Genomic DNA, 13,216 nt, shown 5'->3' on the forward strand with positions numbered 1-13,216 from the left:
ATGTCTGACACATCCTGTCCTTGGAGGTAATGAATGGGTGTCACTCGGGCGTGGAGGGATCACTTCGCTGTGAGACGTGACGGGATTTGTTTTTTTTTTTTAAAGGGAACCATCGCAGGTACAGACGCCTTTACGATTACGGGACAGCCGCTGCCCATGTGGCATGTAGGGTCCTGCACTAACTCCATGTGCAAACAGACCCTGGTGAGACCCCCCGTGTTTTAGGTTTTTGTATTCCCATTACATCCAGTTTGTTACAGATCCAACTTTCAAAGGGTTTCTCGTAACATTAGAAGTGATCACCTATCCATTAAGTGCTGATTGGTGGGGGTCCGACCTCTGGGAAACCTACCAATCCCATGTCCGTGTATGCCCACTGACGCTTTTTTTTTTAAAATTCCCATTCCATCATGGCCGCCATTACCCGCAGTGCAATTCTTCTGTACTCCTCAACTGATGAGTAAATTTGGAAAACGTTTGATGGCGCCCCCAGTGGCTGTTTTTGAGAACCCCTTAGTGGTGACTGCCCGTAGTGTCAGTTCATCCCGCGAATGTATAAAAGTAGGAGTGAGGAGCCGTAACACATGTAATAACATGGATATAGCAGGGCGTTGGTCACCCGCACGTGGCGCCAGAGCCCCATGAACGCACACGTTTCACAAGCGGGTGTAACCATCTGCATGACAGCTCAATCACAACAGCTGTGAGGGTGTGCCCGGGCCGCAGCTCAGGGGGCCGCAAGCTACGACGCCCAGTCTGTGGCTGTGAAGTCGGAGCGTTGGGGTCTGCAAGCAACAGCAGCTAAAAGCGCCTTCATTCTTAGGCTACTTTCACACTGGCGTTTTCTGCAATACGTCGCAATGTGTCGTTTTGCCGAAAAAACGCATCCTGCAAAAGTGCTTGCAGGATGCGTTTTTTTTTTTTGCATTGACTTACATTAGCGACGCATTTGCGACGCATTGCCACACGTCGCAACCGTCGTGCGGTTGTGCCGTGTTGTGGCGGACCGTCGGGACCAAAAAACGTTACATGTAACGTTTTTTGCTCCCGACGGTCCGCTTTTTCCGACCGCGCATGCGCGGCCAGAACTCCGCCCCCACCTCCACGCACTTCCCCGCACCTCACAATGGGGCAGCGGATGCGCTGGAAAAATGCATCAGCTGCCCCCGTTGTGCGGCGGAGACAACGCTAGCGTCGGGGACCTCGGCCCGACGCACTGCGACGGACCGAGCCCGACGCTAGTGTGAAAGAAGCCTTAAATGCTGCCTAACCGCACACATGATCAGTTATTGTGCCGCCAATTACAGGCTATTGTCCCCTGTTATCAGCCATCTCAGGCCAGGATGTGGGCCTAGTAAATGGAAATGCAGAAAAATCTCCCTATATTCTGTGTGACAACTCAGCGCGATCACACCAAGTCATATTGGTGTTACTGGCCCTTTAAGTGTTGCATATAGAAATACATATATTGTTTTAATTCTGCAGTGTAGGGAGATATTAACTTGGTTCTCAAGGGGTTATCTCCAGACAATTTAAGTTTGGGAAGAGGAAGTTTAAAAAATAAAAAAACTGCTAAGAATTTCTCCATTAACAATATATTAGTTATTGGAATAGATATCCTGATCCTCCCCCCCCCCCCCCCCCCAGGGCTAGTGGTTCTGTGGAACTACAACTCCCAACATCATGATGTCTACTGCTCAAGTTTTATTCTGCTTTCAGTTCCCCATGTGGCCAGCAGGTGGCACTGTGTGACAGCATCAGAAGGCTTGATCTCACGGATCCTGTGGAAGCTGCTGCAGCACCTCTTCACTCAGAATATACATTTTTGTTTAAATATAGTTTTCTATATGTTCCGTACAGTTTGCATCTTTATGCGTCAGGGTAGCAAGACTCTAGGTGGCGCCCAGTCTGCAGACAGCATTTTTGGGGTCTTTGCCCCTCATTGATGCATTGCTAAGTCAGGCGCTTTTGACAGATCCCTGGGAAGAAATGAGAGACAGACCAGGTAAAGATCTTAATTACTGCTCCCAGCACCTTCCAAACCTTTAAGGCATGCTGAGAATTGTAGTTCTACCACAGCTACATTGCACAAGACGAGACACAAATGTAAAAGTTCATATTTTGGTTTATTACGTAAAAAAACAAAGCAAAAAACAAACAGACGAAACACTGAAATAATCGACCAAGGATTTGTTCAGATCCACGTACAATACTCCACGTGCCGCAGCACAATGTAAACAGTCACTACAAGTCCTCGCACCGTACCGTCCGCTGACGGCTCGTAACCCCCTCCCGAAAAACACTACATCATACATGTCCAGACTGTAGCCTGCAGAGGAGGGGGAGGGGGCGGACGGAGTACTACAACTCCCATAGAACCAAGTCCAGGATTCTGCTCTCACCGCCACTTCTTGCTTTCAGACACGTTGTCACACTGTCCAGTATCGGGCTGGCCACCACTTTCCACTTGTCGCTGGCCAGACCAGAAGGCATGTGGGGGTCAGGTTGCCCCTCTACGGCCATGCCTCCACGGCTCGTCCCGATCTTTTGGTTCTCTATGTATATATTTATAACGGCCACTCGACTGCTGGCAGGGTCGGTCCTAGCTGATGACACAGCGCTCCTTGTCTTTGCTCTGGCCACCACCGATGGCCTTCTCGCGGATGTACATTAAGTCACTATGGATGCTGGGTCGGCGGGCAAACGGAGCTACAATGCCATAGGCGTCCCCGTCTTCCTTCACCTTCTTGCCTTTGAGGGACTTTTTGTGTAAGATCTCACAGTACTGAACGGACACCTTCCGGTGGAGGTCAGGGCTCATCTCGCTGGGCAGCTTGGCCATGGTGAAGAGCGCCTGGAACATCTCGTCCAACTGAGAGTTCTTCTTGGCCGAGACCTCAAAGTAAGAGCATTTATTGTCCTCTCCTACCAACTGCTCGATCTCGTGGGCTTGGACCTCTCGGTAGAAGTCCCGGTCGCCCTTGTTGCCGCAGATGACCAGAGGAACGTCCATGTTCTCCTTGGTCTTGTTCTTTAGGCAGGACTTGGTCTCAATGATCTGTTGCTTCAAGCGTTGGACTTCCTCGAAGGAGTCTCGATTGTCAAGGCTGAAGACCAAGATGAAGACATCACCTGAGGAGAAGAAGAAGGAGAGGGACAGGTTAATGACTGGTCTAGAGAGGAAGGATAACCCTCATTATGCTCCTCAAACACCAATCCTGGAACATGTAGTACTATGACAGCTCTATGCTTGCAAAATAAGGATCTAGAACTAATCCTGAAGATGTTTGAAGACAGGGAGTAACTTCTGGGACTTCTAGTACCTCAATAGCTACCAAAGTGTTCTACATTTATAAAGTGATCTTACACTGGGAGTTATGGCTCAATCAGATGCAGAACTAAAAGCTAAAAATGTGACATTAGGGACCATTTATGGGACTTGTAATATCACAAGTACTAAAGTGACCCCCAAAAGTGAGAAGAATGTGAGGAGCCAGCACAATCCCGGGGGTCCAGCACTCACCGGTCAGGATGGAGAGCCTCCTCATGGCGGGGAACGGATGGTTCCCGGAGGTGTCCAGGATGTCCAGCTGGTACACCTCCCCGCGGATGCTGTAGAACTTGCGGTGGAAGTCCTCGATGGTCGGGGTGTACTGCTCCTCGAAGCGGCCGCTCAGGAAGCGGGAGACGATGGCGCTCTTGCCCACCTTGGAGGAGCCCAGGACCACCATGCGGTAGGAGTTCTTGGCCGGGATGTTCAGCTCGGTCTCGTTCGGACACATCTTCTTGATCATTGCTGTCAGTTTGCTTCTGACTGTGTGGTGGTGAGGAGGAGGAGAGCTGGCGCTGAGCAGCATAAGGAGCGAGCGGGGAAAGAGCGGAGAGTGAGGAGACAGGAGAGCCGGAGCCGCTTATATAGGGAGGCCGGACACGCCCCCTGCTACGTCACCGCCCAGTGCACAGGACAGCGGAGACTGCAAGGAGAGCAGCGCAGACAGAGAGCAGCGGGCAATGTATCCACAGGAGGAGGGGGAATGTATCTACAGGAGGGGGGGGGAATGTATCCACAGGAGGGGGACAATGTATCTACAGGAGGGGGGAGGGGGGCAGTGTATCCACAGGAGGGGGGCAGTGTATCTACAGGAGGGGGGGGGGGATGTATCCACAGGAGGGGGACAGTGTATCCACAAGAGGGGGGGGGGAATGTATCTACAGGAGGGGGGGAATGTATCTACAGGAGGGGGGGGGGGCAGTGTATCCACAGGAGGGGGGCAGTGTATCTACAGGAGGGGGGGGGATGTATCTACAGGAGGGGGACAGTGTATCCACAAGAGGGGGGGGGGGAATGTATCTACAGGAGGGGGGGGCAGTGTATCCACAGGAGGGGGGGGGGAATGTATCTACAGGAGGGGGGGGCAGTGTATCTACAGGAGGGGGAAGCAGTGTATCTACAGGAGGGGGGGGGAATGTATCTACAGGAGGGGGGGCAGTGTATCCACAGGAGGGGGGGAATGTATCTACAGGAGGGGGGGGGATGTATCTACAGGAGGGGGGGCAGTGTATCCACAGGAGGGGGGGAATGTATCTACAGGAGGGGGGGAATGTATCCACAGGAGGGGGGGGAATGTATCTACAGGAGGGGGACAGTGTATTCACAGGAGGGGGGGGCAGTGTATCCACAGGAGGGGGACAGTGTATCCACAGGAGGGGGGGGAATGTATCCGCAGGAGGGGGGCAATGTATCCACAGGAGGGGGGCAATGTATCCACAGGAGGGTGCAGGGGGGGCAATGTATCCACAGGAGGGTTGCAGGGGGGGCAATGTATCCACAGGAGGGGTGCAGGGGGGGGGCAATGTATCCGCAGGAGGGTGCAGGGGGGCAATGTAGCTACAGATGGGGTACGGTGTATCCACACACAAAAAGAAACAATGTAACTACAGGTGATCGGAGACATTCTGTATCTCCACAGTGTATCTATGACAGATCTCAGCGCATACAAAGCAATTTACATCAGTTCACAGCAAACATTACTAAGTATCAATAATACTAAAGACGAGTATAAAATGTATCTTTCTGATGAGCGGCAGATACGAGGATGATGGCAGACATCGTACACACAGTACAGACTGGAGATCCCAGGGATAATCGCAGGTCTGCAGTGTGTGCACAGGAGGTCAGACAGCACATCTATGGGGGATCATATAGATCAGCACAGTCCTCCTATTACACTGGCATCTATAGGAGAGCAGAGCCCTATATAAGGAGGAGATCGCCTACTGCACACAGACTGATAGATGATAGTGACAGATGATCCTTAGAATTTCTGTGTTTTCCCCCGTAGCTACATACAGATAATTGCAAGAGGAGGGTAGGTTAGATCGGCCCATGCTCATCAATGGGAACAGAACACTTTATCTTTGCCCGAGCCCCTGGAATAACGCACGCACGCACGCACGCACACACACACACACACGTAGATTGTCAGCCCAGTGGCCCAGCATTCCTCGTGTAGATCATCAGACTATGAAGGTAGGATGGGGCTGAGCCCAGGAGCTGGCCATCATTTGCTGGACTGTCCCATGAGCTGTCACCAGCCCACAGTGGCCCCCTGGGACAGGATCACACAGCACTGCCTGTGTTTTCTCACTGCTCCAGCCCTGGGAATGGACCAGGGGATCTTGTTAATATTTAATAGACAGATCTCCTCTCACACCAATTGCTCCCTCATTAGCTCCCCATCTGCAGTGCTCATCCCATTGATCTGCTGCTTTGTAAATGTGTTGCTTGCAGCTTCTATTGAAGAACTGCAGGTTTTCTCCACGCTGAATATCTATGGATGAATTTGTGCCCTGTGCCACCACCACCAATCTGCACCTAAAACATCCTGTCCAGCCCTGTAATGGCTCCATGTGGCTGCTGGGTGAGATTTATGTGAGAAGCTATAAAGACATGAGGTTATTGACCATGCACTATCCGCATAGATGGGCACCGTGCCTGTATAAATGGGCAGAGAGCTGTATACCAGGGTGTTCTGGTGCAGGCTGCACTCTCACCCATGGCCACTAGAGGGCGCCTGGCTCCTCCTATGGCTCCTCTCATGGTCAGATTGTGCACTGATTAGCTGGGGACACGTGGATGGTCCTGGACTCAGGTGATTGCAGGTAATCATCATCATCCTTCCAGATGGAGGTTGGATCAGGAAACGATAAGACTGCGGCTGGAGAAATGTTCCAAAATAAAAAAAAGTCTCATTTTAATAGCACATAATATGCAACTAGATGGAATCTATCGCCACGTGAGTGCGGTCCAAGTTGCGGAGGATTAATGGCGACTAAGACTATCTAAACCAATTCCTGTTTTTAAGCCTTAGGTCCTCATTGACAAGCAGAACCCTGAAGCCTCACCATATCTTAGACATCTGATATTGCAATATAAATAGCACTAAATAATACCACCATACAGTGCATATACAATACTGCCCTTCAGGGGTAAAAAAATACCGCTAGATATTGCCTAAAACATACCCGCATACAGAATCCAGATAATATTACCATATAGTGTCACACATGACATTGCTGCAGGATCTCAAGCAAAACTGCTCTTTAGTGCCCAAATAATAATTTCATCTAAATAGTTCTCACACTTAGTGCCAAAAAATATTGATATAAGGTTTCCAACAATATTGCCTTTTAGTTTCCAAATAACACGCAGTTGCAATAATTCTTCCACACAGTGTCCATATAGGGCCCATATAACACTGCCATAAAAATTCTAAAAATACTACCTTACAGTATCCAAATATTACTGCCATACACTGTCCTATAACACCTCCATACAGTGCCCACAAAAAAACAGCCATAGCTTTAAAACAATATTGCACTTCTTTCCAAATAATTCTACCATACATTACCCTATTTATACCTCCATACAGTACGCAGCTCATACTGCCATATGGTACCCACATAACTCTGCCATAGGGTTTCTAAAAATGCTGCCATACATTGCCTTAATAACACCTCCATACACTGCCCACATAACACTGTCATAAGATAAAAAACAATACTGCACTTCAGTACCAAAATAATACCTCCAAAAAGTATACAATACCACCACACAGTGGAAAAATAACACTGCCACAAGGTTTCCAACAATACTGTCCCTTCAGTGTCCACATCACACACCCTTAACAAAACCTACATATAGTATACAATATAGTGCCAACATAACACTGCCATAGCTTTTGTAAAAATACTGCCTTTCCATGTCCAAATAATACCACCATACACAACCTTAATAACAATGCCATATAGTATGTAAATACTACCACATAGTGTCCAAATAACAACCACTACTGCACTTCACTGTCCAAATAATGCTGCCATACAGTATGCAAATAATACTGCCATACAGTATGCAACTAATACTGCCATACAGGGCCCTAATAACACCTCCATACAGTATGCAATTAATACTACCAAGCAGTGCCCACATAAAACTGCTGCTAATGGCTGACATACTGTTATTCAATGTAAATATAATACTGCTATACAGTGCGTAGATAAAAAAGTGCACGAGGCACTGGTGGTCTCAGGCTGCTCCTGGGGGTAGAAGTCTTGAAATTAAGACCCCTTAGAATGCAATACGCGAATATCAGCCTAACATTTACCACTGAGCCGTATTGTGACCGACACATGACCCAGTGCGAGCTCAGCCGCCTCACATATTATTCACTTCTGTAGATGTGACCTTGAATACTGTACGTCATCACCACCGCGCACCCCGAGTTACCGTATAACCAGAGCCCCGGATACTGCTGCACTACACAGCGTGCGAAACAGAGAGACCAGAGACTGCGAGCCAAGAAATGTGGAGTTAGGAAGGGTGGGACAGGCAACAGTGTCAGAGCTGACTGTCCAGTAACAACCAGCAGAATAGTGAGTGCAGCTCTGGGGTATAATACAGGAGGTAACTCAGGATCAGTAATGTAATGTATGTACACAGTGACTGCACCAGCAGAATAGTGAGTGCAGCTCTGGAGTATAATACAGGAGGTAACTCAGGATCAGTAATGTAATGTATGTACACAGTGACTGCACCAGCAGAATAGTGAGTGCAGCTCTGGAGTATAATACAGGAGGTAACTCAGGATCAGTAATGTAATGTATGTACACAGTGACTGCACCAGCAGAATAGCGAGTGAAGCTCTGGAGTATAATACAGGATGTAACTCAGGATCAGTAATGTATGTACACAGTGACTGCACCAGCAGAATAGTGAGTGCAGCTCTGGAGTATAATACAGGATGTAACTCAGGATCAGTAATGTAATGTATGTACACAGTGATTGCACCAGCAGAATAGCGAGTGAAGCTCTGGAGTATAATACAGGATGTAACTCAGGATCAGTAATGTATGTACACAGTGACTGCACCAGCAGAATAGTGAGTGCAGCTCTGGAGTATAATACAGGATGTAACTCAGGATCAGTAAAGTAATGTATGTACACAGTGACTGCACCAGCAGAATAGTGAGTGCAGCTCTGGAGTATAATACAGGAGGTAACTCAGGATCAGTAATGTAATGTATGTACACAGTGACTGCACCAGCAGAATAGTGAGTGCAGCTCTGGAGTATAATACAGGAGGTAACTCAGGATCAGTAATGTAATGTATGTACACAGTGACTGCACCAGCAGAATAGTGAGTGCAGCTCTGGAGTATAATACAGGATGTAACTCAGGATCAGTAATGTATGTACACAGTGACTGCACCAGCAGAATAGTGAGTGCAGCTCTGGGGTATAATACAGGAGGTAAATAAGGAGCGGTGCAGGGTAGGTAACGTGACTCCATGTTTTGTGTAGGTGAGGATATGTGAAGCACGCACCCGGTTTCCGTCCGATCTTATTTCGCACCTCGTGTTTATCTTTCCATAAGAAGCAGAATTCTGGATTTGGCGCTTCCTATCGGTTTGGCAGCAGGAATCTACAGTAGGTGACGGGATGTAACTTGTTATTTGCCAGAACAAATGGGCCAATAATTGTGGTTTATCAGCTCCTCTGCGATTATTAATATCGGACTCCTCTCTAATAATAGCTGCCGCTAATCCTTCTGTTCACGGCGACCCACGGACGGCTCCTGGGGAGACATTATATGCCCTGTTGTCAGACGTCTGCTCTGAGGCCACGATGAGGCCATGTGATGGGCTACAGACGACAGTAGTGACGCGCCACGTGCCACGCTAGGTGACATCTCTACAGACTTGTGGCCAGACGTATAAAACGCAGGAACATCTGTGGTTAAAGTTACAGGCGCCCTGTAAACCATTTCTAGGTTGCGTTCACAATACATTGTATTTTCGCCATTTTTTACTGGGAAAAAAAAAACTGCCACAAAAGTCGCAATGTGTGAACGCAGCCTTCATGGTTTGTTAATAATCTGTAAAGAGCACAAGTGAATTGTTGCTTGCAGCAGTCAGGTCATGAGATGGGTCATGTCATCAGAAGGTCTCGCTCACCTGCTTAATCCCCATTTTATTTTTTTCGCTCTCAGATAACCTGCAACATGTTGTTAGTCAGAAAAGCGACTCAATATAATTAGAAAATGACAATCTCTCCTGCTGATCTCTGGGTGTCGTTTTGCTGGGAGTCTAAGCCAGGAGATATCGTGTATGTGACCTTATGAGCCGAGCGCAGGATCCAGCGCGGTCATCCATCGTGTAATCCCAGGAACGGCGCGAGAAATCAGCTACATGCGGAAACGTGGAGGCTCAGAAGTGGGTCTGTGGGCTGCGCTGTATATGAGTCTGGGTCATCAGGGTGAATAAAGCGGAATGTAGGCACCTGCAAAATCTGCTAAAAGCGCCTACCACATTATCAGATTTAGGTAGTAAAATAAATAATGTATTTAAAAATAGTCTGGATTATGGTCAGGACTGGGACCAGGGGCTCCTTCAGTGTCTCTAAAGCTAGAGGACGCCCTGATCTCCGGGTTACTTCTGAAGGTGAAGATGCCGGGGCCACATACCTTGCCTTATCTCCTGAATTCTGAATTCTCCCTCCATATGTACCATTCCCCCACCCAGGGAAGAGGGGAGTAGCAGTGCAATGTAGTACACCAAACCAACTAACAAGGTAAAATGAACAGGGGAAACGACAAATACCAGGCATATAAATATTCACTCACATATAACAGAGGAATGCATCGGGGAGTGGAGGATGGGGAAAAAACCAAAGTAGGAGAAGAAAGGGAATTATCACACTCAGAAAACTAAGCAACAGTCACAGATCAATCCACCAAACGCCTACTCCAATAACCATCTATCCTCCCAGCTATTCAACATAAGCTAGCTCTGACGATGTGTGTCAGTCAGGACCCAGATTATATAGGGGATAGGAGTGACTAACCATGCTCAGCTGAGAGCCCTAGCTTCCAGAACTCGCAACATTGCCGATTAACTGCCAAAATAAATTTACATGGGTTAAAAATAAGATGAAGCGCTTCTATTCGGCGCAGGAGTAGGAGCAATCAGACACTGCAGTCTTCTGGCTCCCCTCTGTTGCCATAATCCTGTTACAGTTCCCCATTTCTGCAAGGGACCTCCGGCACCTCAGGACAGGGTTTATCAGGGTGTGCCACGTAAGAAGACGGGATTAGTCTGGCCGCATGAACATCAGATGCTGGTACCCACATCCTCTCTTCAGGGCCATATCCCTTCCAATGTACCAGATACTGAAGCGACCAACGAACTAAACGAGAATCCAGGATTTCTGCTATCTGAAATTCTAAAGTTTCCATCCACAATGACAGGAGATGGTGGTAGAGGTGATGGTACAGAAGACGCAACATATTTTTTTGAGAAGAAATCAAAGAAACTCATTATGGATCCTAAAGGTGGGCGGCAAAGCAAGGCGGAATGTTACGGGATTGACAACGGTCACAATCTTATAAGGATAGATGAACCTGGGACCCAGTTTCCAAGAGGGAACCTTCAACTTAATGTTCCTAGAGGACAGCCACACCAAGTCACCAAAACACAGGTCCGGACCCACCAAACGTCTCTGATCAGCCACACTCTTATATTTGGATCCCATCTTCCTCAAATTATTAGTAACCCCCTGCCATACGGACGTAATAGACAATGAAAACTGTCCCTCTTCAGGTATTCCAGAAGAACGATTCGTATAAAATGAGCTGAACAAAGGATGGAACCCACACACCCCGAACAACGAGGACTTACCAGTAGACTCATGACGAAACCCAATCCTCCAGATTCTCAAAACACCTAAGATAAGTCTCCAGATTCTGATTAACCCATTCAGTTTGCCCATTAGACTGCGGGTGAAATGCAGAAGAGAACGACAGATGGATCTCCAAACGGGTGCAAAACGCCCTCCAAAACTTGAAAATAAACTGCACCCCTCGGTCAGAAACAATATTGGTCGGGATCCCATGTAATTTTACAATTTCCCTGATGAAAATTTGCGCCAAGGATTTGGCGTTCGGTTAAGCTGGTAATGCAATAAAATGAAACATCTTTCTGAATCTATCTACCACCAAAATGACAGTATTACCTGCCGACACGGGTAGATCTGTGATAAAAATCGACCGACAAGCGAGTTCAAGGTCTACTGGGAATCTCCAATGGTTGGAGAGCCATGGACGGACGAGTAGAAGAGGTCTTAGAACGCATGCAGATACTGCAGCCCACTTGATTGCCAAGAGTTCCCCGTTACCGATGTCAATTTTTCTCAGCAGATGAGTTTTTTAAAAAATATGCTCATGGACGCCAATTACCAGGAGACGCACCCTGCGGCAATACAGACCCAACTCAGACGCATCGTCCTCAATGATAAAAGACTGAGAGACATCAGGTTGTATGAGGATTGGCGTAGATGCATAACACCTCTTCAAGGTATCGAATGCCTCCCGGGCTGCAATGGACTACTTGGAAAAGTCTGACCTCTCCTGGTCATATCCGTCAGAGGTTTGGCTACTACCAAAAAGTTTACTTACGGTAGTAGTTGGCGAAACCTAAAAACCTTTGTAACGCCTTCAATTCCTCAGGTCGATCCAAATCCAATACCGCCCAGACTTTCGCCGGAACCATGAGAAAACCGATGGATGACAACACATATCCTAGGAAAGGGATCTCCCTCAAGCGAGAACATACACTTCTCCAGTTTGACATAAAATGTATTGTTTTTTAGCATATGAAAAGACCTGCCTGACAAGTACCTGATGAGACTCACGGTCAGGTGAATAAATAAATATGTCATCCAGATAGATAACCAAAAATCTGCCTACTAAGTGACTAAAGATGTCATTTGCAAAGTGCTGAAAGATGGCGGGGGCATTCGTCAACCCAAAAGGCATCACAAGGTTCTCATAGCGTCCCTCAGGTGTATTGAAAGCTGTTTTCCACTCATCTCCCTCTTTAATGCGAATTTAGATTATACGCCCCCTGAGATCCAGTTTTTAAAACCATTTTGCTCCTACAGTCTGATTAAAGAGACAAAGATACACTCTCCCTGACAAATGGGGTTTATTGCCAAAGGATATAAAGTGATTCTAGCATTAATAGTAAACATCATGATCTCAAGAGTCCAACCGGCCATGGACATTGAGAACTTTCTACTTGCAATCGTGATGTATAAAGCTGCAGATATCTAGTAGATTTAGGAAGGTAAGCGTTGGCCAAATCGGCCAGAAATTATATTGTGAGGAGGCCAAAAGAAATGGCAAGGTTAGATCTTTGTTATACAGGGGGTGATTTTATTATGTTGTAGACACCCAAAAAATAAAAAACACAACAACAACAAAAATATCTAGAAGGTAGAACACAATTTTAGCTATCGTTGAAAATTCAATAGTTACATGAACCATTCCTTAAGACATCTTAGGAATATTGGAAGAAGGTCAAAATTTGGTTCGATTGGACAAAACTGGAGGAAATTGGTTATGTACTGAAAATGACATCGAGAAGCTTGAAGACCATAAAAGATGGTAATACAGAAGGTAGAACACATTTTTAGCTAACCTTGAAGATTGATTGGTCACTTGTACCATTGTTAGAACATCTCAGGCATATTGGAAGGTTGGAAGAATGTCAAGATGGGGTTCAAGTGGACAGAACTGGAGGGAATTGGTTATTTATACGGAGACCAAACTGACATAAAATCAGCCGCAACACAACAAAATAACCAAAGATGAAGAAAT

General features: G+C 47.1%; 1 protein-coding gene across 1 annotated transcript; it reads right to left on the reverse strand.

Moving 5' to 3' along the window:
• Window positions 1-2,107: 2,107 nt before the first annotated feature.
• Window positions 2,108-3,911, reverse strand: RASD1 (ras related dexamethasone induced 1). Its single transcript, XM_077274312.1, has 2 exons — window positions 3,524-3,911; window positions 2,108-3,132 (listed from the first exon to the last, which is right to left on the reverse strand). Exons 1-2 carry the CDS (start codon window positions 3,855-3,857, stop codon window positions 2,603-2,605), a joined length of 864 nt encoding a protein of 287 aa, XP_077130427.1. The 5' UTR covers window positions 3,858-3,911; the 3' UTR covers window positions 2,108-2,602.
• Window positions 3,912-13,216: the final 9,305 nt, after the last annotated feature.

The sequence above is a fragment of the Ranitomeya variabilis genome, chromosome 7, assembly GCF_051348905.1.
Source record: "Ranitomeya variabilis isolate aRanVar5 chromosome 7, aRanVar5.hap1, whole genome shotgun sequence".
Taxonomy (NCBI): domain Eukaryota; kingdom Metazoa; phylum Chordata; class Amphibia; order Anura; family Dendrobatidae; genus Ranitomeya; species Ranitomeya variabilis.